This window comes from Embiotoca jacksoni, unplaced genomic scaffold (assembly GCF_022577435.1).
Source record: "Embiotoca jacksoni isolate LCO1_2020_lvr unplaced genomic scaffold, fEmbJac1.0.p SCAF_6, whole genome shotgun sequence".
Lineage (NCBI taxonomy): Eukaryota > Metazoa > Chordata > Actinopteri > Embiotocidae > Embiotoca > Embiotoca jacksoni.
Window position 1 is genome coordinate 8,011,595 of NW_027185414.1, and position 17,871 is coordinate 8,029,465.

Below are 17,871 nucleotides of genomic sequence, written 5' to 3' on the forward strand. Positions count from 1 at the left end.
ACCTTTTACTGTAACTGAGACAACTCCAGTTATTCACCCCTCTGTACTTTTTTTTATTGACAAGTGAAGGAATAAATACAGTAGATAAGAAGTTGAGAATAATAGAATGACTTCAATTTTTAAGACAACATGAATGAGGACCCCTTTATATACTCATCATTCACTGAGGAAGAGCATGTGATTCTACTCAAAGTTCCAGGACAGTAGCAGAACTAGTGGCAACAATATTTTTTCCGACAAAGTCGTGTTTGCAATAAATGTGAATCCTTGTGACAAAAACTGGACACAATATAAACTCCACAAAATTAATGTGTGGCAGAGACTGCATCTGGTTGTGTAGTGTACCTAATAAATCAGTGACTCAGTGAGTTTCAGTTGTGAAATATGGTATTTGGAAAACACAGACATTCCTCAGAAGTATTTCCTGTCCCCGGAGGAATTAGAATCCATTATCTTTTTGTTTTGATACGCAGTTCTCGCTCTCATATTTGGTCTGTCCTAACAAAACCCTGACCCCCATGATGGGACTTCCTCTCTGTATGGACTGTTTGTTCAGGCTGTTCACACAAAATCCCTCCATTCCAGCTCTCCATGCCACATTATGTTGTTTTTGTGAAAGTGCAAAAGTATGTGATGGCATGTATTCGACTCTGCCCCTGTTTATGTTACAACAAAGAGGGAGAGTTATATGAATAAATTCTAATGAGAAGCCAAATGATGCACTGCATTGTTAGAGACATACTTTCTCTGAAAAAACTGGAAAGACTTTTCTTTTCCTGTTGAGAAGTCTCACGGTTTGATATCAATTTTTTTTAATTAGCATGCCTCTGTGTCTGTTTCTACATATTTCCATACAGCTGTTATTTAAATAGCACAAATTAAGTTGTGTATTCCTCAGTGGGGTGGTGGCAGTAATGCACTATGTCCACCAGGAGTCTTTATTACCGTGTTGGCATCATGTTCTTGTTATCGCTAATGAAAAGGACGTAGTGCAGCACACTCGCCGCGTCTGTAATGGCCGTCAAAGTCTTTGAGTTACATACACATAAATGATTTAGCACCGTTTCGTGCAACAAATAAATATGCAGTTGTGATTATCAGAAATGTGCTAGAGGGTGTTTCCCGAGTGAATCTAAACAGTGTGAGATTCTGAGTGGAGCACATAAACATACCCCAAGGGGTGCGCAGAACAAAACCCGGCAGACACACACTGTATCACTGAGATATGGAATACACAGGACGCACGAGAGGCAAACGCAGCCACGGTTATAAGAAACTAGAACAGGAGGAGAGTGGAGGGACATATTAGCATAGCTAGCAGCATGTAGCAGGAGGAAGTGTTGGTATAAATGGTCAGAACAGTTCATCATATTATGCAGTGATTGTAAGAACCAGATACTGATCATCTATCAGGATGTGTGGCTCTTTTGCTCTTCCTGATCCAAGATAAATCCAGGATAAGATCATTTATGTGGTTCAAACATACATTTTCTGATTACATCAGAAGCAACAGGTATTTTCTAATGTCCCTTGAATGTTACAGATCTCCTCTCATTCAGTGCATGAGCTCTGCAAACATGCGGACACCTGATGAAAAGAACATGGGCCAAGATAGTGTAGCCTATTAGAGTCCTAGAAAAGGCAGCAATCCTCCAGACTGCACACAGATCAAGTTGCAACATGATAAGAGCAAATCCATTACATATGTAAATACTCAGCTTTGGGCAGCAAAATGTTAAGTCTGATCGTCGATAAGCAGAACATCTGTAGGGAGAGCCTTAAAAAAACCCCAAGACAAATATTTCCTTTGACAACAAGCCACATTTGCTTTACCAGAAAACCTATGTAAAGTAGCAAGCGCACTGCAGCTGCAAGCTTGCAACCTAATTGAGGAAACAGATCAAGTGAAGTGAAGCAGGACTGATTAGATCTTCCAGCATTCTCAGTTGCAAGACGTCATTGAATACACAAAACCCCCACAGGACTGGAAGCCATGGGCATAATGCCGCTGCTGCTGAAATTGGAAAAACACGAGGAAACACCTTTTCCAGGGTTCGAAGTTGTCAGTCATTACCAAATGAGGGCTGCATATTGTAAATGGCCTTCGGCTTAAATTTCTGGCATTCTCAGTGAGGCAGCATGACAACAGTGGGCCATTACAGTTGTACCAGCCGCATAGTGATGAAGCAGAAAGTGGTCAAAGCCCTTTGGATGTGTGATGAACATGGGCTGATTGTAAAGGTTGTTAAGCCGGTAATGAAAACTCAGACCCATCGCCATCTACTGAGACTTTTTTTTATCGCTCTCCAACATCTATTGGCATCTTTGTTTGGCTGTGATCCCGATGTACACCGAGGTGGTGCCTATAAGCTGTTAAAATGATTTTTACAAACTGGAAAATACAAGATAATTAGTTAAAAAGCATCTCGTCTCCTCCATTGTCTTTGTTTCTCTTATTCTAGATTCCCTTCCCTGTACAACAGATAGTTTAACTGATCTGACTTATTTCACCCCTGCAGTGCACAATCACAAGTTTGTGGTGGCACTTATGACAAGCTGACCTTGGACTATTTTTCAGGCAGTTTGCATTCATTGTAATTTGGAAGATTTATATGAGTAATCTTAAAAAAAAACATAAGTCTGCCTAGAGCAGAATGTTAAAACAGAGTCATGGTCCAGTAGAGTTACAGAGTTCCCTCATACATTAGTTAGACTTTCCCTAACGTCAAAGTGTTGACAATAACTCAAACCGCTCCACCCTAATTTGGCTTACAATGAGACATGGCTGTAAGACATGACTTTAGACCTCCATTCTTCACTGCAGCAGGTTTGTGCGAGGCTAATTGAATTTAGTGGAAAGAGAGAATAGGGACTACTCTGTGAGCCACCATTGCCAAAAAGCCCACCTCCAGACTTGAGGTCTAATTTCTGCAGAAATGTGTTAGAGATTCTGTGGCACAATATCAAGGCCATAGGTAATTCATCTTCTGGCTCTAGCTCTGCTTTGCAACCAATTAAATGAATAAAGATGTGAAGAAATCTTCATTTCCGTAGGGATAAACACGTTGCTGCATGGGAAAGGTAAGAGGAAAGGCTGGCTTTGTAAAGCAAGAATAGAGACAGATGAGAAACTACTGGCTGGGAGATAGAGAATGGCTGAGGACTTTTGAATAGTGAGGGGAAAACAGTGCTGTGATTTACATGCAGCTGCAGTTTCTGGCTCATTTGTTTGGATAATTGCTCATCCTGCACACAGAGCTGACTCCACCATATATATGAGTTAACAAACATTTCACTTCTTGTGTTAACACACCACATCGAAAGCGATGGCCGTCATACAAGACAAAGAAGCAGCTTGTGTCACAGGCACCAGACACAGTCGAGTGCGCTGGCTGACAGTTTAAATACTGCCTGCCTCATCACTGAAACATCTGGCTCGTCTTTGGTGTCGGCTGCAGAAAGAAGCATTCTTTCTTACAACTTAGTTCCCTCACTTTCCTCACTCATCAATTTTAAGGAGTATGCAAATGGACAATTCCTCCAGCATCCCTGGGAGTCCTCGTGGTTACAACAGGGCAATAAATTCTCATTAAGGCTTTCCTTCCTTGAAAGGCAGAAATTGAAGTTGGGTTATTCCATAGTCCTAGGCAAATGGAACAAATGAGGAGATCTTGTGTAGGGAAGATAGGCTTCCAGCCTTAATCGGGTCTCATCAAAACCTCCAGTCCCCCCTCCCCACCTCCAGCCCCTCCGCCGGCTCCATGGGGAGCGTCAATGATGAAGTCAGCCACGGGGAGCGACGGCCCCGCGCCACTGTGCTCAGCCTCTCTCCCCTCTGACAGGGCCATATTTCACCAGATTCATTCTCCAACCTCCACTGTCACCATTTCCTGCGCTGTCAGGGGGACGACTCCCATCATCAGATCGGTGATTTCACAGCCTGGTGGCAGCAGCACTCCCTCGCTGTAGCTGACTAGCATGGACCTGCTCCAGACAGCTGGGTGACCCCTCCTTAGTAGCTGGCTGCCCCTCCTTAGTAGCTGGCTCTGATTCCTCTCATCATGCACATGTAGAGATGATCGACGGTGGGAATTTTTACCAGATGATGCCAATAGCTTCGGGGAGCTGCTGATTTGTTTAGTTTATTGAGTTTTTGTCAAAACAAAAATCAAATATCAGCTGGGAATGCACCCTTGTTGCATTTCCAAAGCTGGGCAATGTCAACAGTCACTTTGCTGTTAAAAGAACAGTTTGACATTTTAGTAATATAAACAATCATCAATATTGTAGATGAGGGGATGCAGCCAACAGTGGGTTAGCTTAGCATAGGATAAAGACTGGTAACAAGTTGAAATGGCTTACCTGCATCGCCTGGCACAAATCCAGACTATTTCTTTGTGTGTAGCAGTGACTTAGTGACTAGCTGCAAGCTGTTGCAACATTAACAACCAGCCATTCCCTCATCTGACTGTTGACAAGAAAGTAATCAATATATATCGTAAAACTGTTTCTCTTAAGGTAACATAAACACATATAAATGTTCAGTATTCCATCATAATCATGCATTTTAGCATAGTTAGTTAACAGAAATATTCCTACCTATGATTGGACAAATATTTTGGAACACAAGCATGAGTGAATGTAAACTACTCTGTAAATGTAATGAATGTAAAGCTGCAAAATCACAAGTAACACTTCTGTGGGATCATCAACACCACTTCCACATTCAACTTTCCAACTTACTTTCCTTTTTTCTTTTTTTCTTTTTTTAATGAAAGCTTACAGTCTGATTCCTATTCATAGTCACATCAACCTTTAATGATCTTAGTGAAATTATTGAATTTTAGTTGCTGTTATGTTACTAATGACATCTTGCAGAGGGACCAGTCAACGCACAAAGCCAGAGGTTGCATTTTTCTGTCACCAGCTCTAAGGGCCATCATTAACAGTAACCACTTTACAGCGAGGCATATGGACAATTTCGCAAATAATTAGGAGCATAATTATTATTTTCTCCATTCTATGTTTTATCCTATTTTAAGCCAGCTTGGTCGTTAACTGTCCAATTTGCATGCTACACATGCACGTTCTCCTTGGCAGAGTTAAACAACTTACTCCCACATACTGACTGTGGATCGTTGCTTTAGATCACTAAACTCGAATGTTTCATTTGTTAAAACATTTGTTTTGAATTCTTGCCATGAGCTTTATTTATTTATTTAGCTTTAGTAAGTTCTCTATTTAGGAGCGATAACTACGACCTTGGCTTCTTCCTCGTCTCTACTCATTACATTACACTCAGTGCACCCTCAGAAACAGTTATAGGAAATATGTTGGGTGTCGGGAACCAAGCTCCATGTGCGCATCTGTGTGATACACAAGCATAAATGCGCGCCAGTGTGTTTGCATGACTCTGTGTTTGTCCAGGCAGTAGTGTGTGTGTGTGTGTGTGTGTGTGTGTGTGTGTGTGTGTGTGTGTGTGTGTGTGTGTGTGTTTGTGTGTGTGTGTGTGTGTGTGTGTGTGTGTGTGTGTGTGTGTGTGTGTGTGTGTGTGTGTGTGTGTGTGTGTGTGTGTGAAAGCATGAAAGGGCACTCTATCTTCATCTCTTCTGAGAAATTACACACAAAGGCCCACTGTGCTCCATCAACTTTAGGTCAGACCATGCCCTATATGTGCACCTCACCTCGTTCTTTCCTACAAGCCCTCTGTTCTCCACTTTTGGAATGACTGCTCATGAGGAAGAGCTACATATCAGAAAACTTTTGGTGGAAATGTAACATTAGCTTCAGGATTTTTATTTACTTTTTCTAATGGAGATACCAGATTTTAATTCTCGACAACGGATCTTTGTTGACAACAATGACATAAAATTATAATCCCCTTGTTATATCATCTTATACAGATGACTCAAAACTGCTATAATTTCCTGATCTGGGTACTCGCCGGACACATCAGACATTTACAGAAACAATCAGAGACAAGCTGGTGAACACAGTCAAGCATTTGGTAGATAAAGAGCCAGATATTTCCCATTTGGTGGAGTTGGACAAAGAAAGTGAGCAAAAACTGGACTTACTTTCATCAGGTAGATGGAAACATGATGCCAAACAAATGATAATCCTCCTTATTATCTGCAGTAATAAGCAATCGTTTGCTAACAAGTTGACCCCTTTAGGTTGAAAGGTGATAGTATGACTGTATTGGTTTTACAGCTTGTTTCTGCTGAAATTGATATATCAGACAATGCAAAAGACGTGAATGGTTCAGATACACTACAGCAAGAAATCATCTGTATATGAAATACAATAATATGTGAAACATGTACCAGTGGAACACAAGACAGTGTGTGTTGAGGCCGAATGTTTGCCTCTTTTATTTTACCAACACACTGTCATAATATGCTACTGTAGCAACGGAGCTATATACTATCATGCTGAAAAGTACATTGGCTACTATGGGAATCACAAACTATATTAAGCTCTGTAAACTCATATTAAGTTGGCAATCAGATCAGATCTGCTTTTTATCCGAGGCAAAATAATAAGATGGGAGACATGCAGTTGGACGAGTGTCCACGTATGTTAGACAAGTGGGCAGAGCAGAATTTACAAAAGCGCTGTGCAACCTTGAATTGTCATGAATCGATGATTATATTCTGTAGTTGACAACCAGTCTGGTTTACCTGAAGGCACATGTCTTTGCTGTCACTACTTGTCACTTAAGATTTCCTTGTGTGTGGCAATTACAGTTTGTTGGTGGCTGCTGGCGGGTCCTCTGGGCATACATATCGCTGTATAATTCCATCCTTGCTTACAAGCCAAGGAGAGGCAGACAGTGGACGAGAGCATCCACAGATAAATCCATTTAAAGTATGGTTTTGAATCAAATCCTGCTGGCAGGGTGTCATGAGAGAAATTATGTTTGCTGCATGTAAGTTTAGAAAAAAATAAACTTTTGATGCATGCAAATAGTATCAATCACCGTAACTATCGCAGATTTCTTGTGTTCTTGTAAAGACTTTATAGTACATTGCTGGGAAGAAAAATAAAGGTCACATAGCGCCCCCTGTGGACAGTCATTGTAACTGGGGGACTATCATAGAGGGCCAATACTGCCACCTAAGGGCAAACAGTGTGCCTCCTATTTTAAATGTTTCATTTAAACAGTGTTTAAATGTGGCTGCAGTACCATTTGCTGTGTGTAATGTATCGGAAACAATTTAAAATCACATTTTAATGATTGAGTACAATGTCTTGATTAAATGGGCCAAATATAACAAAACACTGAAACAATAAACAAATAGGCTCTATGCACAGCAACCTCCTTGAGTAACTGGGGAATAATAATATGACAAACAGTTTGCTGTCTGTGGTAACAAAATCTCAGGAGAAGCTTAGCAGCTTGTCCTATGATTTTATGCAAACAAGGGTCCTTTATCTCATCCAAAGTCAGGTATTCTGGATGTAAAGTACCTTCATACTGTAACAGTATATATTGGAAGCACAATTTGTCAACGGGATAAACAAAAAAAGCCAAATGTGGTCTGTATTTGCCCATCATGACACCCTATCATTTACTGAACCTGCTGTGGGTCCGTGTTGCTTTCAAAAAGATAATTCCTCACTTAATATGAGGTCAGAGGTAAAATGTGTGTGGTGCTAACCAAATTCAAAAACAAAAAAAAAATGTCTGTAATTTCAATATCTCTGCTCACTAGCAGGAGTAAGCGAATGGTGATCTGCTATTCATCAGCTGCCCTTCAGGTGACTGTGAGCGATGCTTTTGACCTCCACATTCTCCTGCTTAGTACCCAACAGGTCTACATGCAGCATTGGGCCACCACTCCAAATGGCCGTGCGTGTAACTGTGTTAGTGTAATGCGAATCACAGCTAATACAGAGCACGCGTGACAAATTAACCCAATATCATGAATGCAGACTGATGCTCTGTGAAGGATGAATGAAGGTAAACTGTACATGTTGGAGCTTTTTATTTCATACTAAAACCATCAGCGCCTCTCTGTGGTCAAACAGTCAAACAGCAAGAGGCAGGTTCTCCCTCTAAACATTCACATTTTAGAGAAGAACACACACTGAATTGACATTCAATTCAAAACATTCACATTTCTAAATGACTGAAGCTGGCTGCAGAATATGGGTCATTTATTTGACTTGTTTTCTTTTTTTTTTTAAATTCAATAAAAACTGATTTAAACCTGAGATGTAAATCTGATGTTTTCAGTGTAAGGTAGAAATGTCAACAAGAAGCGTGAAGTACATCAAAGAGGCAGCTCCAAGTCAAATTTGAGTCTTTTAGTAACTATTTAAATCCATTCAAAGACTTGCAATAAAACTACTTTTTATCGTAATACAGTAGACTTCTTTTCAACATTGCAACACTCTTTCATTACACAGTGCAATCATTGATAAACTGCATAGAAATATGATGAAATTTCACTGAGATCATAGAAAGTAGCATCATTTAAAATAAAGTTATAAAACGACATGGTATCTTTGGTTCACCGTTGAAAGAAAACCTGAGATAACATCCAAAATACTTCATCACTCTAACACTACATTGGTAAAATAATGAATTAATATTAAATAATGTAAAGGTTACTGTATATGAACAAAAGAAGAAAAAAAAAGTTCTCTATTTCTTTTATAAGAATTCCTAGAACAGCAGGCCTCTGATGCAAGGTGATACAAGATGGCAAATCCCAGCTTCCCTCAGATGTTCAGAGCATTTTTTTTTGCATAGTGTAAAATTAATAATCAAATAATAATAATAATAAATAATATAAATATTAATAAAACTAATAATCAAATATATTGCAAGATAGTGAACATGTTTTAAACCCTGTTGCTCAAACTTGGGCATTACTATCATGTCACTCCCCTTGTCTTGAAGGTGCTACATCTGGTTGTCGTTGTACTGCGGGCTGGAGTACTGATCCTGCATGGCTCCAGATGCTGCCCCCATGGCCGCCTGCTGCGCTGCTGCCTGGACGTGAGGGTTCTTCCAGGCACCTGTAGTCCATTCCTCCTGAGCTTTGGACATGCTGTTCCCACTGCCGCGGTAGAAATTATGGATCTGCGGGGGAAGAAGGTGGGATCACCAGTCATTATCAACAAACCTTTCTGGGCAGAAGGTAAGTGATTAAATTATAGTTTAGTAAATGTTTTATTTCCAAATCATTCAGTTTGTAGAATTACACCATTTGTATTGTGTTTGAGTTACTTCAAATGATTCTGTCATTTTAGTGCTCAACCTAACAATGCTGCTTTGTTGTTAAGAGAGACAAAATAATCAATCACAAATCCTGGGATGATATCAAGCTACAGAAAATAATGAAAAACTGATTCACATTGTTTAATAGAATTATGTTTTATTAGCAATAATAGCCTGTTTGCCACTATGCTTGTCTACTTTACTCCTGTGTAGAAATGCACCAGTTAAAGTCTTACCTTAGTGAGGGCAATGAAGGACAGTGAGGCTACAGCAGTGAACATGATTGTAGGGACCAGCATGATCAGTGCAATAAAAATGTTATAGCTGAAGAAGGACATGGTCGCGAGCCAACCACTGAAAACGACAGAAACGACTATTAACACAATGTAATAAAAAAATTCATTAATTTTAAAATCAGAGCACAACAGGAACCCAAATTATGTGTTATTGGGTTGTATTATGCTCTTCCACATGAAACCACCACTGAACATCTGGATGTTAAATGGCAATGATTTTGTAGCCTTTAAATACTGTAGTTTTAAAGGTTTTACAGCTCATACATGAGGATAGCCAACTGCACATGGTGACATTTATTAACTTTATGGAGGCTGTCATAATATTAATTTCTGATCATCAGCCTGAGTCAGGTGACATTTTGAGGACCACTTTAACAGCCTCTCAAAGTCTAATAACAGGACTATCATAAAAGTTATACGAGGGCAATCTCTGATGGTCCATCACTGTCATGTTAATGACAGCAGCAAACAAGGTTTTTAAGAAATACAGTGGAGCTCAACCAAGTTATTGCTTGACCTCAAAGTGTCTCAATAGTAGTATTTGTACTCTTCTGATTTCAATTGTTGTTGTTTTTTTTTGTTGTTTTTTTTTTTGTTTTGTTTTGTTTTTTTGCAAAACAATGAATTAATCACTTTTAAATTGATATATTCTGCTGGAAATGTCTCTGAACTTTAGAAATGTCAGCGGTACATGAGCTGACCTAGATTGTAGTCTGTGTGCCTTTGTGTAAAGCCAGTTGCTTGAGAATGTATTTCCTCTTTCTTTAGTGTCTTTAAGTCAACAATCACTTGGTCTAGTAATGCTGGATCATATGGAAAACAATTGGACTAAGACAACATAATTCTTTTGCAAAAACTCAACATAAAAATAAATCCTTTGAATGACAACTTGATACTTGATAAACATGCAAAAATCTGCTGTATGAGAATTATTCTCCATTGCATTTTAATTATCTGACTCTTACCACACTCCCCATCCCGGGATGCCTATGCTTTGGATGATGCTGATGCCGACTTGGGCCATGAACACAAAGAAGAACAGCATGAAGTTGAAGGAGCTGTCACTCCTGAGAAAAATACAAAAAAGAGCACATTTACACTTGCATATTCAATTCATCCCTTTATAACTGTGTGCCACTCCTACTCGCTCAGCTATGCTTCTTTTTAACATCCATGGAGATGTTATGTGTCTCCACTGTGCATCAGTGTATCATCAAGTCCAGACATCACACACTTCCCTCACTCAAACTGGTCAGGGATAAGGAGACATACCAAGAAAATAAAGAAAGACTTTAAGTTGATATTTCTCTTGGCAGCCCAGTCGACGCCGAACATGTTTCTGCTCTATAGTGTGTCACTTCATGAGACAAGATCTTCATGTCAGCGGAGGATTTGAAAATGATGCTGCCCTTCAGCTAAAGGGTAGAGAGGATGTTCTTGGTGCCCCTCTGTCTCCGGTGAGAGTGGTTGGCACATTTATTCCTGCTGCCACTCAATACATTCAGAGAATGGAGGACAAACGACCTTAAAGCAAAATCTGCAATGGCCCATTGACCTAGATTAGAATACACATTACAATGGTTAGCATTCATAAACCATACATAGACATGTAATAATATGTTATAGCGCAATACGATGTAGCTGTAGGCGGATACGTGTTTATCAATGTACCTCTGAAAAACCTGTCCCGCTATTTTAAAACATATTTGTAATGACATTACATGTTAATTAATGTTTAGAGGTGTCTTATATTACTGCACAACGACATTACATTATGTTTAAAACTATGTATTACATGTTCATGTACTGCGTATAAATGCTAAATGCTATCATACTATGCAGAAGAACCACTCTACCATTAGCTTTACCCGCTTATCCTGTACAGGCTCACCAATTAACCTAAGAAGTCAGTGCACCTAAAGAAAAACCACACAGACACGGGGTCACATGAAGCGGTAATTCAACTACTCCAACTACCCAGTGCTAGAGAGATTTTACAGGCAAACCATGATATAGATAGTCTTTTCATGATTGGCTCAGGAGCCAAACAGGCTGTGTAATATTTCCTTCTATTAGGAAAACTAGTTGGGCCTCCAGAAGAAAAGTGAGAATAAACAAGTGGACCGACAAAATCTCTTAATTGTAAACTATGGAGAGAAAATGCTTTGTTGGCATCTTCTCGGATGTGGCATTAGAAGGAAATGTCCCGTCGTCTATGGACGCGTGATGTGCCGACTCCCAAGAAAAAAAAAACAAACTCAATTTAACTGTATCCTTCAATACCTTGTACGAAATTATGAACCACTTGCATCATATTAGTGTGTGATATTTCAAACATGCTATTACTGTATAGCTTTTAAAACAATATTTCTAAAAACTACAGCAACATCATTACAAGTTACCACTGGATCGTTGTTAAAAACAACACTCTGCGTGTCAGTATTTTGTATTCAACTTACTTGTAGGCCTTGTAGATGGGCCTGAACCAACAGACGTAAGAGCAAGGAGTGAACATGATGAGCCAGATGATAGACAGCCCAAAGTTGGTCACCCCACCTCCACCAAACATCCAAGCAAAGCAGCCAATGAGATTCACGACAAGCGTAGCACTATTCACTGCAAGAGCACCAGAGAGATATTACAGGAATTGGTGCGAAAGAGAAAAACATCTGTTCAATACATGCACATGCAGATGCAGCAAAGACTTTGTAGAAGATGAAAAGTGGATATGAAGAGAGACAGCATTAACATAATATTGCCCAAAAGATGGTTTGTGTTCCCTGAATAGCCTTTTAGCTGGAGTCACTTTCTATCAACCACACTTGGTTCTAATTGGGGCTCTGTGCTCTGATCCCATCTTTTGTTTTTAAACTATCAAAGAAGGCAAGTTTAAAATACTGATCTATAGAGAAAATGTAGAGTGCTTTACAATAAAAAATGTGCAGCCAAACACAACTGGGACATGACAGCTATTTAGTAAACGCTTTCCCAAATGCACAGCAGAAAGCAAATCCTGTTGGCTTCAAACTTCACAAATGGCGTTGGAAAAAAATTACAAACTGAAAAGCACTGAAGTATAAAAAGCAACATGCAAGCAACAGCTGCAGATTGTAGCACACGGCCAATGCAAGTAAGACTAAAACAGTATGTGGCTATAGAAGAAAAGAAAATAACAGCATCCAAGCAGATTGGGGCTTTCAATACCTGCTTATGTTTATTGTTTATTAAAAAGAGGGCACCTGCAGGAAGAAAATAGGTTAGCTGAAATTATGTTTGTTGCTCCTTTACAGTTTATTGATTTATTGCCCTTTTCCTAACTGCTGGAAGAAGTATTCGGATCCTTTACTTAAGTAAAAGTACCAATACAGCAAAGTAAAATCCTGTTTGAAAAATCCTACTCAAGTAAAAGTGCAGATGTATTAGCAGCAAAATGCAGTTAAAGTATAAAAAGAAAAGTACTGTTTTTTTCATTAGATTATTAATACTGACACTTGAATGTTTAAGCAGCATGTTACTGGTGTAGCCGCTGCAGGTGGAGCTAGTTCAGACTACCTTATATAAAGTTGTATAAGCAGGGACAGCAGATAAATCTGAGAGTCTTGAGATGATTACTGGGAAAGTAAACAGTCTTGCATTAGTTTTTCGTGCTCCTCTCCCTGTTGTATGACTTCACAGACAGGCGGGGAGCTTCCACAGCAGAGCGATATCACAAACCGCACTGTGGTTTACAGCGTAATAAACTTTGATGAAACTGCTTCTGCCAAAGATTGTTTTACACAATTTTTGTGTTAACTGCTCTGCTCAAACCAAGGCCCTCTGGTCAACTCTATGACTCATTAGCAAATAAACCAGTCAGGATATCAGAGCCACATCCAATAAAAAAAAAAATCAGTTTGGACCTAAAGGACCCTTATAAACCGTTGCCCTACTGTTACATAGTTCTTATCATGAGATGACACTTTATGGGACCTGCAGGGAAATTGCAATATTTGTTTGTCCTCTGCTGTTATGTTGCAGGTCAACTAGCCTCTGCAGAAAATGATCCGTTTCACGTTTATAATAAAGTTTGTACAGTACAGCATGATACTGTAACAAGTTAAATATCCCATACAGCATCACTTCCATCCACTCACACATCCACAGGTGGTACATTTTCTTGCACAGGCTGCGGTGCTGTTCAGGGATCTCTTCAAAGTCTTGATAGAAACATGGCTTAAATGGAATAAATCCGGGCAGTGGGGGAAAGTTGGGCTCTGCAACAAACAGGTACACAGTTAGACGTCTCATGTTGCACATGACATTTTGTTCAGTCCATTTTTTTTATTACTGACCAGCCATGTGGATGCAATGTAGTGTTTATTCTCAGATTCCCTCCTCCTTCAGTGTCTTCAGCGTGTCAAAGAAGGAGAAGCTTCCGGTTAGTATGGCTGCAGATTAAGTGTGTGTTAATTTGCAGTTATTCTGATGTACATCGTTGGTGAAAGAGAGGATCTTACTATGCCTTTGGCAAAACTGACAACTGAAGAGAAGAAAGCGTTAAACAGAAGGTGCTATAAGCCCCGAGTGGCTGCCGGGAGATTTAATGTGTGAGCCCTCCAGCTACGTCTAAGTGGTGCTGATAAGATTTGAACGATTCAATCCTTCCGGTTTCACGGAAAGCATTTAGAAAATACACTCCGGGCGATCGGGCACCCACACCGGAGACAATCACACGCAAACTGCACTTCACCGGATGAACTCCACATTTCCAGCGACGCATGTGCGAGGACAGTTGGGTATATTAGAGCTGGCCATCACAGCCAGGAATTAGGGATTCCACAGGAAACATAATCTGCTTACCTCCTCCAGAGAGCAGCCTCCTCTGTTCAAAGTGATCTCCGACAGCAGCCCCACCTGCGTCCTGAACTGAGTTTCAACGACACTCAGACGGTATCGACAGGAAAACTATTAGACTATAAGGACACTTTCTTCTGCTCTGTGTGACTACAGCGATAAATCCTAACTATCCCCACCGTCGACCAATCACCGTGCTTCAATCTGCTGTCACTTTGATTCAGACCAATGGGCGGCTTACTCTAATCCTTGACGTTATATTATTGACCCAATCACCGTGTAGCTCTCTGTCCATGGTGCTGAACATGGACATAAAAACAACAACGTGTGGCGTCAAACTACTGGCTTCATTTCTGACTATTTCTCTCAACAGCTTGCAGAGATTTAAACTACATGTTACATGTCTGATGCTGCTACTCTTCTTAGCACAGTCCTGTGTTGTTTGTTTAGAACAGCAGCAATAGGATCAACAAAATATGGAAACCCTGGCTCTGTGAAAGAATAGGCCTGGGGGGTTGTGTTACTTTATATAGTGCAAATTCAGCTGCACCACACAAAGAGAAGTCTATAATACTATCAGTCAAGTGACTGCCAAACCTCAGTGTGAGGCTTAAATTTGTTGCTGAACTTAGTATGAACCTGACTTCAGCTCTCCAGCTGGAGCTGCTGTCTCTCTGCTGCAAGTGAATCTGGAGGAACAACTGCAACTTGATAAATGACACAGTGTGCAATCGCTTGGCTGTCAACATAGCTTCAATTAGCTTTCACATTGTAGGAGGAACTACAATAAGATAACATTTATTTATTCACATGATATACTTTTCATACAAACAAATGTGGTTCAATGTGGTTCAGAAAGCGGGTCGTTTACATCCAGGATTTTAATAATAGATAGAAAAGTGCAAATCACCAGGACCAGGAGGATAAACTCATCATTTGCTTAAGCACAAGTGCTCAAAGTAAAAGTAAATGTTCTGCTTTCAAAGTCCTCCATAAGTAAACATACACAAGTATTATCAACACGATGTACCTAAATGGAAAAAGAAAAAGTAATTATTGAGCAGTAAATGTCCTCTTTTAGCTATATGGTATTATGTATGACATGATTAGATTGTTAATGCTAATTTATCATTGTGTAATAGGTTCCCATCCCCAGGACCAGGTCCTTCCAAAGCATCATTAGATAAATCTGAGGGGTGCAGAGATGATGTTTCTAAATTTCCTTTTTCTCAAATCTTTCTTTTTGTTGTATAGTTTTGTAATTTGGGTTTACATTGGAGACTACTTTTTAGTTGAACTCCTAACGTGTAAACATCTGTGACCGTAGGAAAAATATACGTTTCTAAAACAACCAGAATTTGATTGTTATTCCCCGTTTAAACACTTAGTGTCGCTGTACTAACATAGAGCTCAGGTATATACAGGTAGGAAGGTCACTGTTGTCGTCAGGTGTTCGACCCCGGAAGGGCAATGGATTTTTGACTGCTGTGGCGCTAAAGATTGTTTGTGCAGCTACAACTTGTTTGTGGATTTATCGCTGGAAACTGGACATGTATGCACAGTGGGAATACTAAAAGGATTGTCATTCTGCAAAGGAAGGAAGAGCCTGCAGATTATTTACTCAACACAATGAACAGCAAGTAGTAAAGTAGCTTTACTTTACTAAAGGTCGCCTTCAAGCGGTGCAAGACGCTTTTCTGCTTGCTCCTGCATTTTCTCACATTTTTCTGCTTTTATTTCCCTTTCTTGTTTGTGAAAATCTATGAGATCACTCAGTCATTTTATTTTTTGTAGATTAATTAAGCCATTGCCATTTTTCCCAAAAAACAAGCAACTTTTCACCTCATTACTACGGGAGCAAAGCCAACAGTTGCTAAAGCTAAGTAGCAGCAAGATGCCTCCCTTCTCCACAAACATCCTGCACAAGATTGCAGTCTTGGAAACAAAAATCCACCGACTAGAAGTGAACGTGGAGGTAAATGGACTGTGTGGGAATTATACCATTTTACCACGGACTCAAAACACTGGACAAATGCAAGCCAAGACACAGCTAATTAGCACCACCGGGCCCACCAAGAAACAGGAGGGCTGTGTAGCAGATAATGAATCCTCAAACGGTAGTCCTCCCTGGAACTCTCTCGGTGCAAAGCCGAAGAGGAATTCATACCCTCAGGATGTGGGAGGACGACTAACAGGCAGAGCCCAGCACCCTGAGGTTTGTGATGCGACTGGCTGGCCTGCACCACCACACAGGCAGAACTCCTCCTCAACCCCTGCACTCAGCAGGACACATCCAAGGACCGCTGAGAAAAGGAGAACCAGCACAAAAACAAAACTCCACAACAATCGAGCCTACAACTTGAAAACAGATTTGCTCCATTGTCGCAGGATCCTAAATCTCCATCTGATGACCTGGATAAGCAGCTATCTTCTCAGAGCAGGGTAAGAACTGAGAGTAAATGTGAACGTAAAAGGCCGCAGGAAAAGCTGATGACTGGGCCTGAGACTCTGATTGTTGGTGACTTTGCTGTAAAAGATTGTAGAACGATGTGCAGCAAGAATACCAAAATACTCTGCTTTCCAAAAGATATGGTCTCTAACACGAGAGACAAAATCCTGGACATCGTGGCTGACCATCCCACGGTGAAAAACATCATGGTGCATACAGGAAGCTGTGATTTTGTGAAACAACAGTCTGAAGTTCTGAAGCGAGACTTTATTGATCTGTTAAACACAGTCAGCTCTGTCAATGCTGAGGTGTTTATCAGTGGCCATCTTCCACCTGTCAGAGGAGATGCCCCCCCCCCCCATCTCCCTTCCTCCCTCCCTCCCCCCTGCCAAAGGAGAGCCAAGAGGAGGAGTCTCCAACTTCATCATCAGGTATCACCTCTTATCACCCACTTTCTCCTCCCCTCCGAGAGGAGGAGTCTTTACCTCCCTCACCAGCCCCTACTTCCACCCCCCCAGGTTTACTGAGCTGCTGTCTATAATCTGTATTGATTTTGACTGTGTTGTTATTGTTGGTGATTTTAATATCCATGTTGATAATCCCCAGGACAGAGGGTCTATTGAACTATGTGGTGTCCTTGATAACTATGATCTCACTCAGCATGTGACAGGACCCACCCACAACAGAGGACACACTCTGGACCTCATCATCACCAAAGGTCTAAACATCTCCAAGGTTGCTGTGACTGATGTTGCACTCTCCGATCATTTCTGTGTTTTCTTTGAGAGTTCAATCTCCTTGCACACAAATGTCCAAACCGAGGTTGTGACAAAGCGTTACATCTCTGAAAACACCAGTGAACTATTTACTCAGAGGTTCTCCTCCACACCAGCCCTCTCTGGCATCTCAGTCAGTGAGCTTGTAAATGGCTTCAATTCTAAAGTAAAAAATGTTATTCATGCTATTGCACCCACTAAAGTGAAGGTTGTCGCTGGTAAGCAAAGATCTCCTTGGAGAAATGCCACGCTGGTGAGAATAGAGAAAAGAGAGTGTTGAAAAGC

General features: G+C 40.5%; 1 protein-coding gene across 1 annotated transcript; it reads right to left on the reverse strand.

The window, feature by feature from the left end:
• Positions 1-7,988: 7,988 nt before the first annotated feature.
• Positions 7,989-14,524, reverse strand: LOC138213359 (secretory carrier-associated membrane protein 5-like). Its single transcript, XM_069174413.1, has 7 exons — positions 14,368-14,524; positions 13,860-13,914; positions 13,662-13,781; positions 11,988-12,144; positions 10,494-10,595; positions 9,469-9,586; positions 7,989-9,094 (listed from the first exon to the last, which is right to left on the reverse strand). The coding sequence occupies exons 2-7, from the start codon at positions 13,864-13,866 to the stop codon at positions 8,915-8,917; spliced, it is 684 nt and encodes a 227-aa protein (XP_069030514.1). The 5' UTR covers positions 13,867-13,914; positions 14,368-14,524; the 3' UTR covers positions 7,989-8,914.
• Between the last annotated feature and the right edge of the window lie 3,347 nt (positions 14,525-17,871).